At 38.5% G+C, this 21,623-nt stretch overlaps 1 protein-coding gene across 2 annotated transcripts; it reads right to left on the reverse strand.

Annotated features, from left to right (window-relative positions):
* Positions 1 to 1,001: 1,001 nt before the first annotated feature.
* BTG3 (BTG anti-proliferation factor 3) lies at positions 1,002 to 21,140 on the reverse strand. 2 transcript variants are annotated; one of them, XM_027582959.2, is made up of 5 exons: positions 20,868 to 21,140; positions 16,771 to 16,949; positions 12,747 to 12,884; positions 6,891 to 7,098; positions 1,002 to 1,680 (listed from the first exon to the last, which is right to left on the reverse strand). In XM_027582959.2, the coding sequence occupies exons 1-5, from the start codon at positions 20,880 to 20,882 to the stop codon at positions 1,441 to 1,443; spliced, it is 780 nt and encodes a 259-aa protein (XP_027438760.1). In that variant the 5' UTR covers positions 20,883 to 21,140; the 3' UTR covers positions 1,002 to 1,440. The 2 variants fall into 2 exon arrangements, with proteins under 2 accessions (XP_027438760.1, XP_027438761.1); XM_027582960.2 differs by lacking the exon at positions 20,868 to 21,140 and adding an exon at positions 20,368 to 20,594.
* Positions 21,141 to 21,623: the final 483 nt, after the last annotated feature.

Raw genomic sequence — 21,623 nt, forward strand, 5'->3', positions numbered from 1 at the left:
AAAACCAATCTCCCTATGATGCCAGTTACCCCTAAAAAATATGCCTGTTTGAAGAGGAATTCGTATTTCAGGAAAAAAAGGATTATCATGGTTTAGAAATATATTAAAAGATATATGTAGTTTATCAAAGATAATATTAAAACTAGAAAAGTCTCTAAGGTTTAAAAACAAGTTTCCTGTTGAGGATGCAGAATTTAAATTCCCCATATTTTCAAACGTTTGGGCTATATGCATCCTTATGATTTGTGCACTTCTCTGGTACTCTATACTTAAAAAAAATTTATCAGACAAAAATGACAACAGGAATATTTGGAATAGCCAAGGCCTTCTAATGATTAGCAAGCTGTGATATTTCTGATAAGTTAAATAATTTATGACTATAAATTTAAAGATGTGGGTAACAGGAAAACATATTTATCTTCTTTTTTAAAAAAATTAATTTTGGGGAAAAAAAATCCGAATTCTTACATCTCTTTCTGTTTTTGTAGTTCAAGTACGCTTACAAGACTGATGGCATTACGGTGGTATAAATATGAAGAAATACTGAAGAATCTGAATGAAGTACTGTACTATTTGGCTTTACTTCAGACATCTATTAAAGACTGTCATGTGTTGACAAAAAGGACAATAGAGATATAAGAACATTTCTGCTTTATATGCAGTGGCACTAGGCATGTAAGTCAGATGCCATATCAAAATAAAAACAGGCTAAATTCTTGGTTAGGAAAGTCCTATCTATAGCAACTTTGATGGCTGAAAGATGTTTTACTGTATTTATATTTTCAATTAGTACTACTAATAAACTGTAGACTTTTATGTGCACATTTTGATACGGCTGCCTTGGGGCAAGTTATGCTTAATAAAAAGATGATTTTTTTAAAGAAAAACCTAAATTCTTACATTGTTTTTTCTTTGCTAAATATTTAAACACATTAAAGTGAAATAATCCCCTTTGCTATTTCTCCCTTTTTTTATGCACAGAAAGGCAGCACACATTGTCATGCCTCAAACTACTTTTTATTTGCAACTACATGATTTCACGCAATTCTTCTAAACAATGACATAAAATAGATTTCCTTGTGTATAAATAACTTACATACTCTCCATAAAGTAAATGCTCAAAGGTGCTAGAACAGATCGTCTGCTGCTACAGTGTTCTCGTATCCAACAGAGTTGATGCACAATATATAAATACTCAAGTCCAATATTAAAAACTCAGGCACTTGACTAACTTTAATAAAGTTTCTCAAACTATATCAATATATCTAAAGTGCATATATATTTTTTAAGAAAGATTATTATCAATAACTTTTCTATAAAAATAAGTTTGATGGTTTGGCCCATCTAACTTTACTACTATGAGTATGAACTTTTAACTTTTAATGTGGTCAGGCTTATTCTACCTTCTCTCAACACTGACACCAACAGAATCAAAAGCAGCTAGTGAGGTGCTAACATGTGAGGATTAATCCAGTGATTCCGGTCACAATGCATTCCAGGAGGAGGTACCCATGTTACTGGAATTGGGCGATACGGTTTATTCTTTCTTCCCTGATTTGGGTAACCAAATGGAATAGGAGGAGGGTAGTGATTCTGATGACCATTCCCTCGGTACATTCCTGGCTTTTTTCTGGGCAAAGGGTGCCACACTGGAAGAGGAGGGAATATCAATTCTGAAATCTGCATGAAAGAGAAAACAGTAAGTTAATTCAAAGGAAAAATTAGTCACATGTAAAAACAAGGTGAATTTCCAGGTTACCCACCAAAGAAAAAATCACTCACCCATACCCTTAAGAGTAGGTCTAAGTGACATTTCTATGGTCAGATCTAAATATATTAAAAACTTCATATGTAATAGGTGACTGATTAGTTTTCTGAATGAAAATGAATAAACGCAAAACAGCACTCTAATAACCAAAAATAAATAAAACAACCAGAAAAGATCAAAACAGAAATCAATGGAAGGTTGAAAGGACCTATCATGTTTTAGACCAGTGGTTTCCACCGCTGGCTGGTTAATAAGGAGTCACCTAAAAAAGCTTTTAAAAACACAGAATATTCATGCCCTAGCCCTGGTCTACTGAACAGTAAGAATAACAAAATTTTAGAAACAGAGACCAGGTATTCTGACCACAGTGTAGGTGATTCTGATATAGCCAGTTTGTGTTTAGGAACAATAGTCTTAGATTATCCACTAAGTCAAATGGGACATCAAGTTCACATTACTCAAAAAGTTATCAACAGTTTTGGAACCCCTGCTCAGAATGCTATACCTTGTGACTATGAGTTTCTGAATTCTCTGATTTCTAATCTCTTTTTAGTACAAGTATTTTAAAATTTATGTTCAGGTATTTTAAAATTTATGTTCTGTATAAGATTGTATTCATATGATAGAAAATACAAAAGGTATAAAAGCATATACAGGACAAAGTCCCCCTTTATCTGGTTACCAGCTACCCAGTTACCCTCTCAGAGGCAACTGACACGAAATTATTTTTTTGTGTGTGTATACCCTTAGAAATATTTCATGCAGGGGCGCCTGGGTGGCTCAGTTGGTTAAGCGACTGCCTTCGGCTCAGGTCATGATCCTGGAGTCCCGGGATCGAGTCCCACATCGGGCTCCCTGCTCAGCAGGGAGTCTGCTTCTCCCTCTGACCCTCCCCCCTCTCATGCTCTCTCTCTCTCTCTCATTCTCTCTCTCAAATAAATAAATAAATAAAATCTTTAAAAAAAAAGAAATATTTCATGCATATACTTGGGGGGGGTACATCTATACACATATTTAAAAAAAATGCACATACAATTTTGTTTACTCCTTTTTGCACTTGACAAATACATCTCAGAGACATTCATATCAATACATAAATTCCTTTTTCATTATTCTACAGCTAGATGTAATGCAATGACTATGCTGCAACTAAATTAACTGGTGTCCCAATGATGGAACATTTAGGCTGTTTCAATGTTTTACTATTAAAAAACAATGCACAGGGGCGCCTGGGTGGCTCAATCATTAAGCGTCCGCCTTCGGCTCAGGTCATGATCCCAGGGTGCTGGGATCGAGCCCCGCATCGGGCTCCCTGCTCTGCAGGAAGCCTGCTTCTCCCTCTCCCACTCCCCCTGCTTGTGTTCCCTCTCTCGCTGTGTCTCTCTCTGTCAAATAAATAAATAAAGTCTTTAAAAAACAAAACAAAACCATGCACAACAAATAAAATAATGCTTCAATGAATAACCTTAGTATAGTTAATTCTTGATTATATAAAATAATGAAGAAATAAGAAAGAGGGCGCCTGGGTGGCTCAGTTGGTTAAGCGACTGCCTTCGGCTCAGGTCATGATCCTGGAGTCCCGGGATCGAGTCCCGCATCGGGCTCCCTGCTCAGCAGTGAGTCTGCTTCTCCCTCGGACCCTCCCCCCTTCTCATGCTGTCTCTATCTCATTCTCTCTCTCAAATAAATAAATAAATAAAATCGTTAAAAAAAGAAATATAGAATTTAGAGTTCCAACTAATAATTGACCAAACTACAAACAGGTAGCAAAATGAAATGTTTTCATTTCTTTTTATATTGGGATGCTGAAAAGGTTTTAAAACTGTCAGAAAGAAGGGTGCCTGCCTGGCTCAGTGAGAGGAGTATGAGACTTTTATCTCGGGTTGTGAGTTCAAGCCTCACCCCGGGTGTACAGATTACTTAAAAATAAGATCTTTGTTAAAAAAAAAAAAAAACCCTATCAGAAAGAAGACAAAATTCTGGAACTTACATTACCCTTTCCAGTTAATCCTCACACCCCACAAACAGGCACTGCTCTGATTTCTATCACCAGACTGAGTTTTCCCTATCTGTGAACTTCATGTAAATAGAATCATCTAGCATGTGTTCTTTTGTGTATGGCAAAATTCTTTGCTCAGTCAGATGTTTTTGAGGTCTTTCCATCTTGTGTCTCTTATTAGTTCATCCTGTTTTATTGCTATTATTCTACTGTGTGAATACCTCACAATTTTTCTCCCATTTACCTGTTAATGGACATTTTGGTTGTTTTCCATTTCACTATTATGAAAAAAGCTGCTATAAACAAAATATTCTAATACATGACTTTGTAAATATTTATTTTCATTTCTCTCATTAAATACTTAAGAGTGTAATTGTTGGGTAATAGGGTAGATGCATTATTTAACAAATGCCAGAGTTTTCCAAAGCGGTTATACCATTTTACACTCCCACCAACAGTTTATGAATTCAGCTACTTCATATCCTCGCCAACAATTGGTGGTGTCAGACTTTAATCTTAGACATTCTGGAAGAAGTAGTGTTTCATTGTGGTTTTAATTTGCATTTCCCAGATGACAAATAAGGTTAGGCACCTTTTCATGTGTTTACTGGACATTTATATAACTTCTTTTGTACAGTGTTTATTCACATCTTCTGCCCATTATTTTTAATTGGGTCGTTTGTCTTTTATTATTGATTTATAGGAATGATTTATAAAGTATATTCCAGAAACAAGTCCTTTGATGTATGTATTGAGAATATTTTGTTCCAGTCTGTGCTCTGCCCATTCCATTCATTTTCTTAATGGTTTGTTTTGATGAGCAAAGATTTTAAATTTTGATGAAGTCAAATTTATCAAGTTCTTTTCTTGTGTTTTTTGTATCCCCTGGAAGAAATCTTTGTTTATCTCAAATAATAAAGATATCTCTTAATATTTTCTTCTGAAAGTGTCAGAGTTAGCTTTTATGTTTAGGTCTATGACCCATCTCAAATTAAATTTTTTGTGTATGCTGTCAGGAAGCAGTTAGGTTTGGTTTTTTTTCCTATATAGAGTATCCAATTGTTTAGTACTAGTTCTTGAAGACTTTCCCTACTGAACTGCTTTGACACTTTCCTTAAAAAAAAAAAAAAAAAAAAAAAAAAGACTGTACATATGCAAGTCTGTGTCTGGGCTCTCTATTTTGTTCCATTAATATATTTGTGTCTTTAAATCTTTACCACCCTGTCTTGATAAACATAATAGCTTTATATAAGTGTAAGGCCTCTAACTTGATTCTCCTTTTTATAAATTTTAGAATCAGTTTATCACTTTAGAGAAAAATCTTGTTGGGATTTTGATTGATACTGAGTTGAATCTATGGATCAATTTGGGGAGAAATGACAATCTTCACTTCTTAATCAATAGAGTAATCTCTGGGGGTACCTTTAAAAAACAGACTCCTAAGAGAACAAAGATCCCAAGCTAGGAATTTGTATCCTTACTTTGATAAGCCCCCTTTTAAACCTTTCAGCAGGTTCAAGATGAAAACGTGGATAGGAAGAAAAGATTAAAGTGGGCCACTTGCATCAGCTTTCTACACAATAGCTTTTAACAGCCATGCTTCTCTGTCATGAAATGTTTTGTTAGTGAATATAATGTCAAGGAAAAATGTTTTAATTTAAAAGCATACAAAAGACATTTCAATTTCCATGCCATTGTTATAATTTTATCCTAACAGTTTCTCAACATGGGGGAAAATAAATACAATTTAAAAGGAAAATCTAAAAATTAAAGGTCAATTTACTTGTAAAATATCAGCAGTAATCAATTTGAGACTGACTTTCTTGCTTTGTTGAGTAACAATAGAATTCTGAAATAAAATTGCTACATGTGAATGAATTCCAGGCAATTTAACAACAGTAATTTAGAGTATGTAATACATCACGCAGAGAAAAAAAAGCCCAAAATTTATGACAAAAGTCTTAAAAATGATCCCTGAAATACAAATATTATGTTTACTTATCTATATAGGGAATCTCTCTGGAAGAATACAAAAACAACTGGTAATGAATACTTCCACAGAAAGGTACAGGACTGGTGGTTGGTGGTGGTGAGGGAGGACTTGGTAACTATTATACTCTTTTACACAGTTTGAAATTGTTTAAAGCAAGTGCATGTTATCTTACAATATGCATATATACATATATCCCTAAAAATGATAATCCTCAGAACTAATCTTCCTCATAAGCCTAGAAGGATAATTCAACAAATGAAAAAAAGAGAGAAATGAAAAATTAAGTTATACTGAAAGCATGTTCATTACATAAATGTATGGTGAATTGAAAGATTTAGTTTCTCATACTCAAAACTCTTACTCACTAAGGTCTAAATTCTTATTGAAACTCAATCCAACCCTACCATGAACCTGTTATGTTTCATTATGTCTAATTAAGGCCAAGTTAATAAAAATAGGTATATTTTAAAATATACTCAAAATTAGAAAAAAGTACATGTACATAATAAAGCTCAACTCAAAAGATTTCTTTACATTTTTTTGACTTATCTTTTCTGTCAAAGAGTATTATTGTATTGAGAATTTTTTAAAGTATATTAAATATTCTTTGGTATGTGGGGTATAAATAAGTGGACGAATTTATAAGTGCATGCATGGTTGCTATATAACTCTTCAACTGTTGAAGTAAAGGAGGTACTGTTCTGACTTGAGTGAAAAATTAACTCATATAACTTCAGTGAAGTTTCCCTTTAATCATGGAGAAAAGAAAGCTAAACCCAACGGTATGAATCAGAAGTGTTGAAGATGACAAAAACTGAATACCTACTTTTTAATACGATAAAGATTTTAAAAATAGAAATGTTTTATCACCATGATTTTTTCTAGTCTTTCCCACACCTTTTAAAATATATTTCTCATAAATAAATAATAAATAAATAATTAAAAAAAAGTAGACCCTTGATAAGTGACTCAGGATGCTCCTTTTACATCTCAAAGGAACAACTTCCTTTTACGTGGAAAAGAACTGGCATTCAAAATCTCAAATCAGAAACCCTGGGCAACATGAATAGGACTACCTGGAATGTCCTGGCAAGGTCACAACCTTTACTAGAGAATCATTCCACGGTTACCTGGTACACAGGGCTTGGGGTCGCAGTCACCGAACTGGGCTTCACTTCTACTTCCTTACTTGTTTCTTCATCTGAAGAAGAGGATCCTGAATGATAATCAGAGGTAACCTTATCAAGGGCCCTGGTAACTTTCTTGGAGATTTCATCCTTGTTCTCATCCTCATTTTCAAAGCTGGCAACAATGAATGCATTGTTTTTCTCTCCATACCTAAGGATTAAAAAAACAAACAAACTCATAAACCTTGAAGTACCATTAACAAAAGCAAGAAATTGTCCATAAAAACAGTCAAACAGGCTTGGACATGCCATTGTTCCAAAGCAAAGAAGGAACCCTCCCAGAACATAACCCTACATAATACAATATCTTAACCCAGGGCGCCTGGGTGGCTCAGTCGTTAAGCTCTGCCTTCGGCTCAGGTCATGGTCCCAGGGTCCTGGGATCGAGCCCCACATCGGGCTCCCTGCTCCGCGGGAAGCCTGCTTCTCCCTCTCCCACTCCCCCTGCTTGTGTTCCCTCTCTCACTGTCTCTCTGTCAAATAAATAGATAAAATCTTAAAAAAAAAAAAAAAAATCTTAACCCAATTCCATGCCAATAGGCAGACCATCATTTTCTACCTCTGGCTTATTTAAGTACAAATAAAAATGATTCCATTCTCTTCCCAATTTTCTTTCCTACTGCCACTAACAAAAATAATTGTTTAAAACACTAAAGAGAAATTCACTATTTTGATTAATTTTTGTATATACCATTAAACTGGCTGTACATTAAAATTTTCTAATGTGTTTTTAACCACTGTAATGTAGGTACTAGTAATTCAAGTCACAAATCAACTAGACATTTCCTTTGAGATTTACTTTTACCATGATTACATAAAAAAGGGGCCTGGGTTGCTTGTATCCACACTGACAAAAATGAGAACTGAGGCAACTGAAAAACAAATAACCTCTGAAAATAAAGGGGTTTTGCTTGAATTATATTGCTTACCTCATGGAGACTCCTAGGAAAACTGCTCACTTCTCATCTTAATTTTTTTTTAAAAAGCAAAATGAGCCTTTTAATCCTGCCAAAATATTTTTAGAGCCTTGAGCTAGAAAATTAATTGTTAGAACATGTAACTTTGGCTGTTGGCTACTAAAAAAAAAAAAAGGAAAATAAATTCTGCAATGAGGTAAGATAGCATAAATGAATAGTAAAAGTAGTATTTTTTTTTTTCCCCCGAGAGAGCGAGCAAGCATGTGGCCAAGTGGGGAAGGGGTGTAGGGGAGGATGGGGAGAGGGAGAGAGAGAATCTTAAGCAGGATCCATGCCTAGCGTTGAGCCCAATGCAGGCTTGATCTCATGCCCCTGAGATCACCACCTGAGCTGAAATCAAGAGTTGGATGCTTAACCAACTGAGCCACCCAGGTGCCCCATAAAACTGAGACTAGGAGAAACCCACAAATCTATTTGAATAAGACTGCACAACATAAACACTAATGAAACAATTTCTAGTAAGTGTTAGGACAAAGGAAATGAATTGTTAAGCAGTTCTCATACAATATTTAATTAAAGTTAGGGAGACAAGGTAATTTTAAGCTTAAAAAAACAAAAACCTTGATAGAAAAACAGTGTTGGGGTACCTGGGTGGCTCAGTTGGTTAAGCGTCTGCCTTTGGCTCGGGTCATGATCCCGGGATCCTGGGATCAAGCCCCGCATCGGGCTCCCTGCTCAGCGGGGAGCCTGCTTCTCCCTCTCCCTCTGCCTGTCTGCCTGCCTACTTGTGATCTCTTTCTCTCTGTCAAATAAATAAATAATATCTTAAAAAAAAAAACAGGGTTAATAATAACTGTCAATTTCATTTTGAGGTAAGTCTTGTCTCAAATTATTTCTGAATCAGGATATATATAATAAAGTAAAAGGCCAAACTGCAATAATGCCTTTGAAAGTTTTACGGAAATCATGTAGCCTCACAGATGAGTTCTACTTCTTTATATAGCTGTGCTGTCTTCCATTCTCACACAGTCTGAATGGGGCCATAAATGCTACCTAAATATGGGACATAACTCCCTTGTCTATTCTTTTTCAGTTTATCTCATAAAAGGAGTTGCTACAGATGGTGGAAAGAGCACTGAACATGTTTCTGGTTCCGGCTCTCCCACTAACTAGCTCTGTGACAAGGGGCAAGTCATTTAATGTCTCCAGGCCACAGTTTCCTATCTGCTGGGCAAGAAAGCTGGAACTGGCTGGACACTGGTTGGTCTTCAGCTAGTGATTCTTCCTAGTATAAGATGCCTGAGCAGTTAGGCAAGTTCTTCACAACACAGAACTCTTGTACTATAATTTCCAGTTTACTCAGCGTTAAGTTTTAGCAATGGAAATTTACCTCTCCATCCTGCCCTGGGTTTAAAGACTCAACAAATTTCAATACAAAGGTTAATTCATATGTTAATAATATCAGCAATATTAACAATGGGTTTAGGCCTACCTTCAGTTTTGCCCATTAATGGAGTCAAAATTCAAGTAAAACAGAAAGGCAGGCAATTTGAGAAAAATTCCTTACCTTTGAAGAAACAGAAACCTAAATCAAGGGCAGACATCTAGCTTTATTAACTCAGATTTCTTTGACATGCAAGTTCAATTAGGTACCGCATCTTTCCCTTTCTAGTATTTTGGTACGAGAATTCTCTTCATGGTAAGTGAAGCAGTTTACTATATTATTGTAACATTAGTGTGTACAGTTAATGTCTTAGAATTAGTAATGGACAACTTTTAAACTTTCCGTTTTTCAACCACACACTGCTAAAACATTAAGTCCAATTTAGTTAATTTGAAACAAATCAATAGTATCTAATGCTCTGTATCGGGAAAAGGATTACAGGAATTATAAAAAAAAAGGTATACAATATGTTGGATAGATAAGAAAGCTGTGAGCCATTCTCAGGCATTCTCTTTATAGGAAGGATCTGTTATCTATTCTGTATCTCCTCACATAGTTCACTAAATGATAACCTTTTTTTTTTTTTAAGATTTTATTTATTTATTTGACAGAGACAGCAAGAGAGGGAACACAAGCAGGGGGAGAGGGAGAAGCAGGCTTCCCGCTGAGCAGGGAGCCCGATGTGGTGCTGGATCCCAGGACCATGGGATCATGACTTGAGCCAAAGGCAGATGCTTAACGACTGAGCAACCCAGGCACCCCATAAATGATAACCTTTCTAACTACATAACACTTTGTATACTTCCAATATTTTATCCTGATGGAATAATTCAGTCATACTATGAAGAATGTTCCCTTGAGTGCATTTCAATTTTTTTATAAGTTTAGTCTCTAGTGTACCAATGAGTTATTATTATTAGCAACTCTTAGATATTTGTTCAATTATGTAACTGCTAGATTAGCTTTATTTTAATTTTCAGAATAATTTATCTTTACAGTTTTGGTCCCAAAGCACTAATCAATATTGCAATCTCCTCTATTAACTTACAACAATCACCTCTACTCAATCGCTAGCATGTCTTTCTATGGAGTTTTATTATCATGGAATGAGTACCCCACATTCTGAAGGTGTTTTTTTTTAAAGATTTTATTTGTTTATTTGACACAGAGAGAGAGAGACAGCGAGAGGGAACACAAGCAGGGGGAAAGGGAGAAGCAGGCTTTCAGCTGAGCAGTGAGCCCGATGTGGGGCTCGATCCTAGGACCCTGGGATCATGACCTGCACCGAAGGCAGAGGCTTAACGACTGAGCCACCCAGGCGCCCCTCTGAAGGTGATTTCTATTAGCTGTGAAAAAATATCACATCACAGCCAATTTTTGGCAAAATTTTAATTGTGTGTAAAATTATTAAAAGGCTACTGAATGCAAATATTTTCATATATTAATAGGATGAAAGCACAATAATTTTTCATTATCTGGAATCATTAAGTAATGAAGTATCCACTTAAGTAGAAGGTCTATTTATATAAAGCTTTTATCTTCAGGTGCCAAGATTTAGTTTAAGCCATTTCGAATAAATATGTCCAAAATGTTTATATAATTACCCAACTTCTTAAGCTTCTCTGAACATAGAAACATTTCCCTAATGATGTAAAATCATATTAAATACTCATTATTTGACTGGGTGATAATACATTTTGCCAACTCTTTAGCTTTTTTGCTCCTGCCTCCACATAAGACTAGATAATATTCTTTTGGTAGCTTTTTTAACTACATGAAAAAGCCCCTTTCAAACACTGCTTATAATTTTTTATGCCTGAAAAACTGTGTGTTAAATAAAAGTGAGTCAGGATCTAAGTGCAGGCCTAATAAAAAAGTAAGCAATTCAATATAGTAACTTGGTGATAGCTAGTTCTTATATACTGAGGTCTTCAGCAGGGGTTCAGTGGCCAAACTCTATAAAGTCTGACCTTAGCCTAAGATGAGTCCTAAATTAGTCCCAGAATCTAAAAATGTTTCACTTTCTTGGACCAAAATTGAGATGTCTTGCTCTTCTTTTTTCTAACTGAGAAAGAAGTGCTGGATAATCTAGTACCTAAGTTTCCCAAAGCAAGAAGCTACACAAACAGCTTATACCAAGTAGCGCCACGGTGGTCCAGAATAATTCAGTGGAAGAATTACCATGTATTTTTGTCATGACAGGTCATCACCTCTACTTTTATTGTTGGAGATCAGGTCAAAGGCTATGACCACCTTTGGAATATATTAGGATTGCATCAAAAAGCATCTCTACTGTAGTCAACAGGTAAAATGCACTTAAAACCAAAAAGAAATACCCTAAAGGAACAGCTGTAGGAAATCACTTGGGGATTCCATGCATCTGTTCATTCTATTCTTCCTGCCTGGAAACGTCCTTCCCACCCTGTCATCTAGTCACCTGCATCCTTCCCCACCCAGCTCTAGCATCCCCCACTTGGTAGTTTTTTCTAATTCCCAGCAGAGGCAGTAACTTTCTTCTTTGTGCCACCAACTACTGCATTTTGTACATATTTCTATTACAGCATAAATCACACTGTTGTAATATGCTTATTCTTTCTTCTCCCTTATTATACATTGAACAACCTGACAGCAGAATGTCCTTTCGTTTTTTAAAACCCCACAACTGGGGCGCCTGGGTGGCTCAGTCGTGAAGCGTCTGCCTTTGGCTCAGGTCATGATCCCAAGGTCCTGGGATCGAGCTCCACAGAGGACTCCCTGCTCCACGGGAGGCCTGCTTCTCCCTCTCCCACTCCACCCACTCCTGTTCCCTCTCTGTCAAATAAATAAATAAAATCTTAAAAAAAAAACACAACTAAGAATGCCTGGTACATAATTAATGTTTTTTAGAATGAATGGAATTCAATTACATATCATACCTAACACTCATCTTTTACAATTCTGCTCATTAGATGAGAAATAATCTCCACTATAAAAACAAAACCATGAAAATAATACTAGGTCACTTAAAAATTCAAAAAAGGAGAGGGTGGCAAGAGTAGAAACAAACAGAAACAGAAACCAAGCAAAAGTTATTATTACCCACTACTATTTGGGCTTAACTTCTTTCCTAATTTGAAGAGGGGAAAGACAGGTATACCACCAATGAAAGATAATAACTGACCTACAGAAGTCTAGGTGTCTAAATTCTGCTTCTTGGTATATAATAAACTTCTTGGCAGAGTCCTAGAAAAACCCTACCCAATCAAGTTTTTAAGTTTCTTTAGCTGTAAAAAAGGAATGTAACTAGTCTTTCACCTTCAGATTACAAAATTCACAACTAAGAAAGCCCAAACAACAGCTTTCAGCCAAAAAGACACACAAGCAGGCAGTACCTGAGAAAAGTTCATAAAATCAGTTCCAGCATGGTAATCAGTTCAGCTGGCACACTCAAGAACTCACCGACAGCACACCTCACACGGATCCACCCACAGAGTGAGTTCCTTTGGTAAGCCTAGATCACTGTACAAGATGCAGCTGTTCTCACAGGCTTTCAGGACATCAGGATCAACTCTCTGAAACTTATTGACACGAATGCATCTATAACAAAGTAGAGTAATGTTAATACTTTGAGTATTAATCACAAACCTTGTTGTAGTATTAGTATTTGCCAATGTGAATTTAAAACAAACAAACCCTGATGGAGAAACCAGGAGCATATCTATCCTAAATGGATCATAAATGTGAACTGAAGGCAAAGAGGCAGCATCATCAGTAAGACTACTCAGCCTGGTGAAAAGAGGAGGGCATCTGTCCGAGCCCAGGGAAATCGTAAGAACTGGCTTTACATCATTTTAGCCAGAAACTACTCAATCTCACATGTACATTAAAAGACCAAGGAGCATTAAAGCTCCATGAAATTACTTAGAGCTCTAAAGGTAGAAGTATTAATAGGTCAAGTTACTATATAACAAAATCTCCAACTAACAATAGACCTTAACCAATGTTTCAAATATTTTGAAATTCTTGTGATGTTTTGGTCTTTCCTTGCTTATAAATCCCAGACAGTGTTAAGAAAGGTATCCTTTTCTTCACCTATAATTGTTCTATAAATATATCATCAGTCCAAGACACAGAACCATTCATATCACAGTTATGATTAAAATATAATCCAAAGTGTTACTGGCTTATCTCATTTATTTGTTACCAAAGGGTTTTCATTAAAAAAAAAAAGTCAAAATAACTGAAAAAACAAAACAAAACAAAACAAAAAAACAAACCTAAATCAATAGAGCCTCTATTCCATTTTTTAAACCTAAGAAATATCACATCTACCTAATGGAATGCTCAAAGATAGCTCCCAGGATGAAAGCAAAAATACATGTTAAAGTAAGCATTTTGCTTACGTACAGAAATAGTGGCTACAATAAAAGTATTTACTGCTTCTACAACTAAGAAATCAATCAAGAGAAGCCAGGTTTTAGTACTAGTCCTAGTACTTATTTCTTAGGTGAATTTAAAGTCATTTCACCTCTTCCTCAGATGCAAAGCTCTCAAATATGGAAAATACAAGTTTATTGACAAATAGTAATTATATCACAAAATACAATGACATTAACAGAACATGCTGTTTAAAGTTTTTAAAAAATTATAATTTGATTTCAATTTTCACTTACAACAGTGAAAAAGTTCTCATTAAGTAACAGCTAATACAGACTTCTAAATAGTAATAACTCTTTCTGAAGCTTTACTACACAATGGACAGTTTCCTAAGTGCTTTACATGTATTAACTCTTTTTATTTTCATAATTATCCTGTAAGTTAGATACCATTTCCCCATTTTAAGAAAGAAAGGAGGCAGAGTTGAATAACTTGCCCAACTTCACAACTAGGAAGTGGTGAATCCAGGAGGTATTATCTGGACAACTTGACTCCAAAGTCGATTTTATTAAATATCCTATTCTGTCTGTGCTAAACTTAACATGACCATTAACAAGTAAGCAATTCAGAGTAAAAAAAATTATTTTACAGCATGTAAGATGCTATTTGTTCCTTTCTTTAAGATGGTCTATGTTTACAAATTCTAGTGTTAATGTAGGTTGATTCAAAAGTCCCATGTGCCCCAGGATCAAAAGCAGTTATAGGTAAGGGGATAGATCTTAGAAGTATGTGTTTTTGTTATCTAAAATAAGGGTGATGTAGGCTCTAAGCTTAAAAAACATATATGTAAATAAAGATGCTTAGAGACTCTGCTTCATTTGCATATCTTACAGATTTTTGTGCTGTTTTTTTAACTCTATACTGTGACTACTTATCTATTAAGCAGTCTTCAAAAACAGGATTTTAAAAGCTGCATAAAAATACTCTATCATTTACTTAATGTTGACAGTTCTTCCCAATTTTTTGCAATTATACAGTGTAAGAAACATCCATATTCATACATATTTATCTGCATTTCTGATTATACTTCTAGAATAGATTTTTAGGAGACTTACTGTTCAAAGAGTAGGAGTATTTTTACAGATCTTGATAATATTGCCAAATTGCCCTCCAAAAGCCTCTTAGTTGTAGATATTGTGGAGAAACAATTTTAATTTATAAACACTTTAGAAGAAAAAGAACACTTCCAAACTACTCTATGGATTCAAGAGTCTCACTCTGGCTAATCCTATATTCCATTCATTTTTATTAATAGTAACAACCCACCATTAAGTCTAATAGTTTTCTACTTCAAAGACAGCTTCAAAATGACTCAATAATGATACTTCTGATCATATGCCAATTTAATCCTGTTTAGCTAATTTCTTTCCTGAAGTTTTTAGAATTAATGGAAATGAAACTGTATACTGTCTGACCTTTAAGCATTTACTTGACAGTGTCTTCTTTTCTCAGTAATAGTAAAAAGTTGGTTTGGCACTTCCAAAAGCCTTTGTCCAATGTCAATTACATCAGTGTAAAAAGCCTCAACAGCTCTAACTCACAAAAGCTGTTCACCCTATCAGAAATGAAGATGTGCAGGAAAAAAATTAAGAGAATCAAGTGAGAAGATAAAAAATGACTCGAGTCTGCTTTATATGGAACATCCATGTTTCTACTTTATCACATTTCCAATTTACTAGGAAACCTCCTGGGATAAAAATGAAGAGGAAAATATATCAATAACTGACTCTTCTTTTCAATAGAAAACACGTTCACCTGTGGCTTTCAGCAAATGAGAACTAAACAAATCTTATTTCCACTTCCTTTGCAGACTCCCTGAATAGTCTTGCACTTATAAGAGCTAAGTGACTGAAAGGAAGTCCTTTTTTACATCAAAGCACAGAAGTGCTGATTTGAGAAGGAAACTTTGGGGTCAGCAATATGCATAAATAAAAGAATTTCTGTAGTCACAACTGTTCTACTTTTATTTTTTTGTGGCCACCTCCACAAATGGGGCATGGTTTGACAGTTGAATTATTTAGCAGAACCCAGGTTCTCAACACAGTGATCACATAAATACTAGGGAATGAGCATGCCAGAACATGTTTTGCAGGAGCTTGCCCTTCTTTACTCTAAGCTATAAATGTAACTTATAAACCAGAGTACAAAAAGACAGCTGCAAGTGAGAGTTACTTTCCTTCTCAGAGACAGGGCAGTGGTCAAATTGTTGTGCAGAAGCCCATAAGAATTTAGTCAGTTAGACCTGAGTTCAAATCATAGAGTTAGTATTTACCAGTTGTAGGTTGTAATAAGTTACCCTCATCAATAAACAGTTACAGTGGCTTCTACCATAAAGAATTATGCATAGTATAAATGAAATTTTTTTTTTAAGATTTTATTTATTTATTTGACAGAGAGAGACAGCGAGAGAAGGAACACAAGCAGGGGGGATGGGAGGAGAAGCAGGCTTCCCGCCGAGCAGGGAGCCCCATGCAGGGCCCAATCCCAGGACCCTGGAGATCATGACCTGAGCCGAAGGCAGATGCTTAACGACTGAGCCAGCCAGGTGCCCAGTGAAATTATTTCTGTGTCAACAATGCATTAGGAGTTTAATTTTCTTAGTTCTTGTTTGCCATAAAACTTTTACTTTTTCCAAAAACATGTAACATGTAATTTATTTGTAGAAACAAAGAGACTTGTTTCTCTCAACTCTTACCATGCCCATTTATGGGTGAGTTTTAGGGGTCCTCTAGAATTGTGAAAACCCTCAAGTACCTGTGATACATAAAGAAATGCATTCAGTCAGAAGCCAAACTACAACCGCAAGACTAACTCCCATGAGCTGACAGTATTGGCCTCCCAAGTCCAGGTAGTGGGACTCCATCAACAAATACTTGTATTTTAAAATGCGTAAGGAAAGAAAATACCAAAAGACACCCCAGAGTTTTGTATTTTGCAGTTAAACTGAAAGAAATGAACGAGACACCTTTTAGTCCTCTGGCCTTGTACTCATTTCAGGAGCTATCAGCCTTTTAGTCCAATCCAACTGTCCAGTCTAATCCTTTACCTGTAGGCCTGTCCTTTTGAAGGTTTTTCTGGATACCAGTGATTTTTATATTTTTCTTGAAGTATAAGAGTCAATTTCTCAGCAAACCTCTCAACTGCCTCTTTTTTCAACTTGTCATGTTTTCGAACTAGCCTTGTGAAAAAGAAGACAACAGCAGCAATTTCGTTCTTCATCTTTCCCTGCAAAGAAAGATAAAAGTTTTTCTCAAAAAAAAAAACACAAAAACTGGAAGATAAAGCTCTGCAAAATATCCCTCCTTCACAGCTCCCTTCTTTCAATTTTATCTTGTGTTTCATGGGCTCATATCCGGAAAAAGGAACAAATAATCACTAAGTTAGACCATAAAGGCCTTATTATAATACTAAGAATCTTATCACTGAGCTTTGTGAAGTTCAGTAAAGAAAGCACACCAAATTGCTCCTGTTGGCCAAAATAAAATCAGAAATATCACTCAAAGAGAAGCACTACAATGATACCATTATATACTTTTTACTAAACATGTCAAGGTTTAGCTACAACAATTTAAGTTTTAAAATTCTGTGAAATAATTTGAACTTTAAAACACTATATTGTATAGCTACTATAGAAAACAGTGGTAATTCCTAAAAAAAGTTAGACAGAGTTACCATAAGACCCATCAATTCTATCCTCATAGCTATATACCCAAAAGAAATGAAAACATATTTTTACACAAAAACTCGTACACAAGTGTCCATAGCATTATTCTTAACAGTCAAAAAATAGAAGCACCTAAATGTCCAACTGATGGACACTGACATTTGTCAACTGATGGACAGATAAATGTGGTATATACATGCAACGGAATATTCTTCAACAACAAAAAGAGGAATGATGTACTGATACATGCTACAACAGAGGTGAACCCTGAACACAGTGTGTTAAGGGAAAGAAACCAGTTACAAAAGACCAAATATCGTATGACTGCATTTATATGAGTTTTCCAGAATAGGCATATCCATACAGACAGGAAGTAGATTAGTGGCCTAGGGGCAGGAGTGATGGGAGGAAAGGAGAGACATCAATGAATGAATATAGGGTTTCCTTTCAAGGTGAGGAAAATATCCTAAAATTAACTGTGGTGATGGCTACACAACTTTGTGAATATAATAAAACTAATGAACTGTAGATTTTAAATATGTAAATTGTATGCTATGTGAATCCTATTTGAATAAAAAAGCTGTTACATATAAAGAAAAAAAAAATCCAGCATTGAGTTTCTATAAGTATTCTTTCAGGAACAGAGATATAGTTACCTAAAAGATATGACCAAAAACAGTGGTTCTATCAAAACATTTAAGAGAAAAGAAATTCAGGGACATCCACAGAAAAATTAAACTAAAAGAAATAATCAGAGATTCAGCTGCATTGTGGAATTGCCTCATGAAAGACTCTCTTTAAATGGCAGATCTGATTTATCATTGATTAATCCATAAAGGGCAAAAACCTTATCCTGGTATTGTTTCGATGTATATTCTGTCTTTATGTGATGAGCTCATTCATTTGGCTGCTTTAAGTAACTCTGAGTTATTTCGATGCTGCATTTACTAAGCAATATCACCCCTTTCAGAGCCAATTATCAAAGACATACAGCTTCTGCTATGTTTAGTATAAAAACCAACTAACCTAGCTGATAGTTTGTGTTCTCACACATTTGTTTTCTCAAACCTCTTAAAGTCTCTCAGAATGATTCCTTTACTCCTTGTGCAAATTCAAACAAGGGATCTCACTGTCAAATAAATTCTAGTTATCTGAGAGGTGTGCTGGCAGCCATACCCACCCTGATCTCAGATGGGAAGACACCCAAACCTTCCTACTGGAACCCTAGAATGCCAAATCCACCTTCTCTGGCCAGCTACCAGACAAGAGGAACTGGGTTGCAGGTAAGAGTTGCGGAGGTACATACAACCCCAGTCTTCCACAACTGCCGAGGCAGCCTCCTAAGAAAAATGTTGAGCCATTTCCACTTTATAAAAAGTTGTATTTATATCCTACCACGTTATAATGGAAAAGAAAACCCACTGCAATTTAATATACGGTTTGGGATTAAAGTTGCTTGCTGATGGAACTACATTAGCTTCCATCTACCAAAGAAAACAAGGAACCACACTAAAGAAAAGTACTGAATCCTTTAACTGTATCATTCTCCCCATTCATTAAATTTGTCTACTGTGCTCTACATATCTGAGTTTAGGGTTTTGTTTTCCTTTTTGTTTTGTTCTGTTTCATATCAAAACATAAAAGAAAGGAAGGAAGGAAAGAACCACTTAGTGGTTGCTATTGCTTGTAACACAAGATGAGTCATATGGAACTACTTTTTTTTTTCCGGTTTGAAGGAAAGATGCCTGGAATAGCAGAAAAATTAACCCACTCCCACCAGTTAGAATTCTGGGAGTACCAAAAGGTAAAAGAGAGAGTTATAAAGTCAGAGAGGGCGAAACTAGAAGCAAGCTGGGCCAATAAGACCTCAAGCGTCTCGAGTAAAGTAGCCGCAATTCCTCCACCCACACTCCGAGCGAAAAGCTCCCATTTTAAATATCGCACGGTGACGTCATCCTGGGACGTAGTCACCGCCGCGGCGGCTCCTCAAGTTCTACTTTGTTCCACAGGCTCCTCCGCTCCCAGTGGCGTGCGTAAAACCCAAAGGAAAACCAAGCCCAACCTTCCAGGAGTTTATAACTTTGTACTTTTCCCTGTGTTGTAACGAAAGGCTAATCGCAACCGTTTCTAGACACAAGTATTTCTGATAGACGTTCCCAAGGTTGAGGAAGCGGGATCCTGGCCGTGGGGGTGAGGCGCCCCTGACCAGCCTCGGCGGCGTTACAAGGCGGGCTCCCCGGACGCTGAGGAGACGGCGTTTCCCACGGGGCCGGGACTTGGACTTTTTAAGCCATCAAAACCTGCTGCTAAGCACTCACGCTTGGGTTTTAAAGAGCGCTAGGTGAGTAGGCATCAAACATCTCCACCCACTCTGGAAAGAACGGCCTGCAAGCGCGTCCAACTTCTGCAATCGCGGTTTTCCGCGAGTTAAGGGGGAAGGGCCGTGGAGCCCCATCCCCCTCCGCCCCCCAAACAGCCTCCCTCGCAGGGTGCGCCTTCCCGTTCGCCCGCCGGTCCTCTGCCACCGGGCCGACTCCAGGCTCCGGGTGGCCCCGGGTTCCAGGACGGGGCTCCCCTCGGGCTCGAACCTTACCCCCCCAGACAGCAAGCCCGGTCCCCGACTCCAGGAAACGTACGGACGTGGAAGGGGGGTGGGCAGGCGCAGGGCTGTCGCCCACCCCGAACGGAGGGTAACGCGCGGTGGAAACGTGGCAGGAGCCTCGAGGCGGCGTCTCCTCCGTCCCCATCCCGCCGAGGGTCCCGCGGAAACCCTCTCGGGCCACCCCCGCCTCGGTCCACAGTCTTTTCTTCGCGCCGGGCCGGGGCCGATGCAACCCGATTCGATCCCACACTCCTCCCCCTTCCCCGGCGCGCCGCCTGCCGCGAGCCTTCGACGTGGCCTCAGGGGCGTCGGGACCACCCTCCTCCCGGTGCCCTCAGCTCCACCATGCCCGCCTCCTCCCGGCCCGGTCTCCTCACCGCCGCCGCCGCCGCCCTGGGGCCGCAGATTTGGCGGCCCCGACCGTCTCCGGGCCGGGAACCGAGGGCGCCGCCTCAGCGGGCCGGCGCTCGGCGGCAGCGAGCGCGGCAAGCCTAGTCCGGAGCGTGTGGCTCCCGCGTCGTCGGGCGACCGAGCGCGCGCTGAGAGGGCGGGCGGGGAGAGCGCGCGCGCGCGCGCGCGCGAGCGAGCACAGCCCTGAGGCAACGCGCGGGGGGCTCGCGGCCCGGAAGAGAGGAGGGGCGATGACCCGGGAAAGGGTTGGCGCCGCGCGGGACCGGCTAGCGCGCCTTTGGGGGCGGGGGGTAGGGTTAGGAGCCGGAGGGGCGGGGCTTCGCCGCGAGCCCGCCCCCGAGACCCGGGCCGCGCGGCGCGTAGACCCTTCCAGTCCGACGGCTAGGCCTAGAGCACCTAGGCCTTCGCTCCTCCGTGGGGATCCACGCGGAGGGCCTAGCTGACCCACGCCAGCCTCCCGCCCTACCGGCTGCATCGCCATCCGGGGGTCGCGCGTGGGTCTCCGCTTTCCCCTCTGGTCTCTCCTTGCCAACCTGCTCCCTGACAACCTCCGGCCACGAGTTCGAGACCCAGCTCTGCTCCAGCTCTTGAGAGGTGGGGTGGCGACCCGTATCAGATGGAGGGGAGACTTTGCATTTATGGACGGATCCTCGTCCTTGTTGTGGTAATTTCAGGCACGTCCACTGTGTAGCTGCTCTGTGATATTTTAGGTTGTTTGTTTACAACTCCCAGTTGAGCCGTTCCCTGGCCAGGCCGGAGGCTTCCTCGGAGCGGGGGCTACCTCCTGTTGACTGATGTTCCGGCCGGGCGCTGAGTACGGCGTCCGGCACAAAGGAGGGGCTCCAGGGATGTTGGCCCAATGAATGAAACCTTGAGAGTCCAAGCTTTCTAGTACTGAGACGTTTCTACTCCAGGGCTTCCGCGATACAAAGCTTAATCTTTGAGCAAATACAGATGTGGAAAAGGTACATTTTAACATTCTGAAAAATGGAGCATCGCTCGCCAATCTTTTACATTGAATTGGCACCATGTTATTCGTTTTGCGAAAGCACTTTAATACATCAGACCAGGAAAATACAAGATATTTCTTTTAAAAATCTGTTTGCGAAAGAGTGCCAGTTTTCACTGTTTTACAGCTAAAACATGTAAATTGCTCAAGCACTGATTGTTCACATTGTAGATTGACGAGATTCTTCACTGCCTTCTAGGCCTAGAAGCATGT

Source organism: Zalophus californianus, chromosome 1, assembly GCF_009762305.2.
Source record: "Zalophus californianus isolate mZalCal1 chromosome 1, mZalCal1.pri.v2, whole genome shotgun sequence".
In the NCBI taxonomy this organism is placed as follows: Eukaryota; Metazoa; Chordata; class Mammalia; order Carnivora; family Otariidae; genus Zalophus; species Zalophus californianus.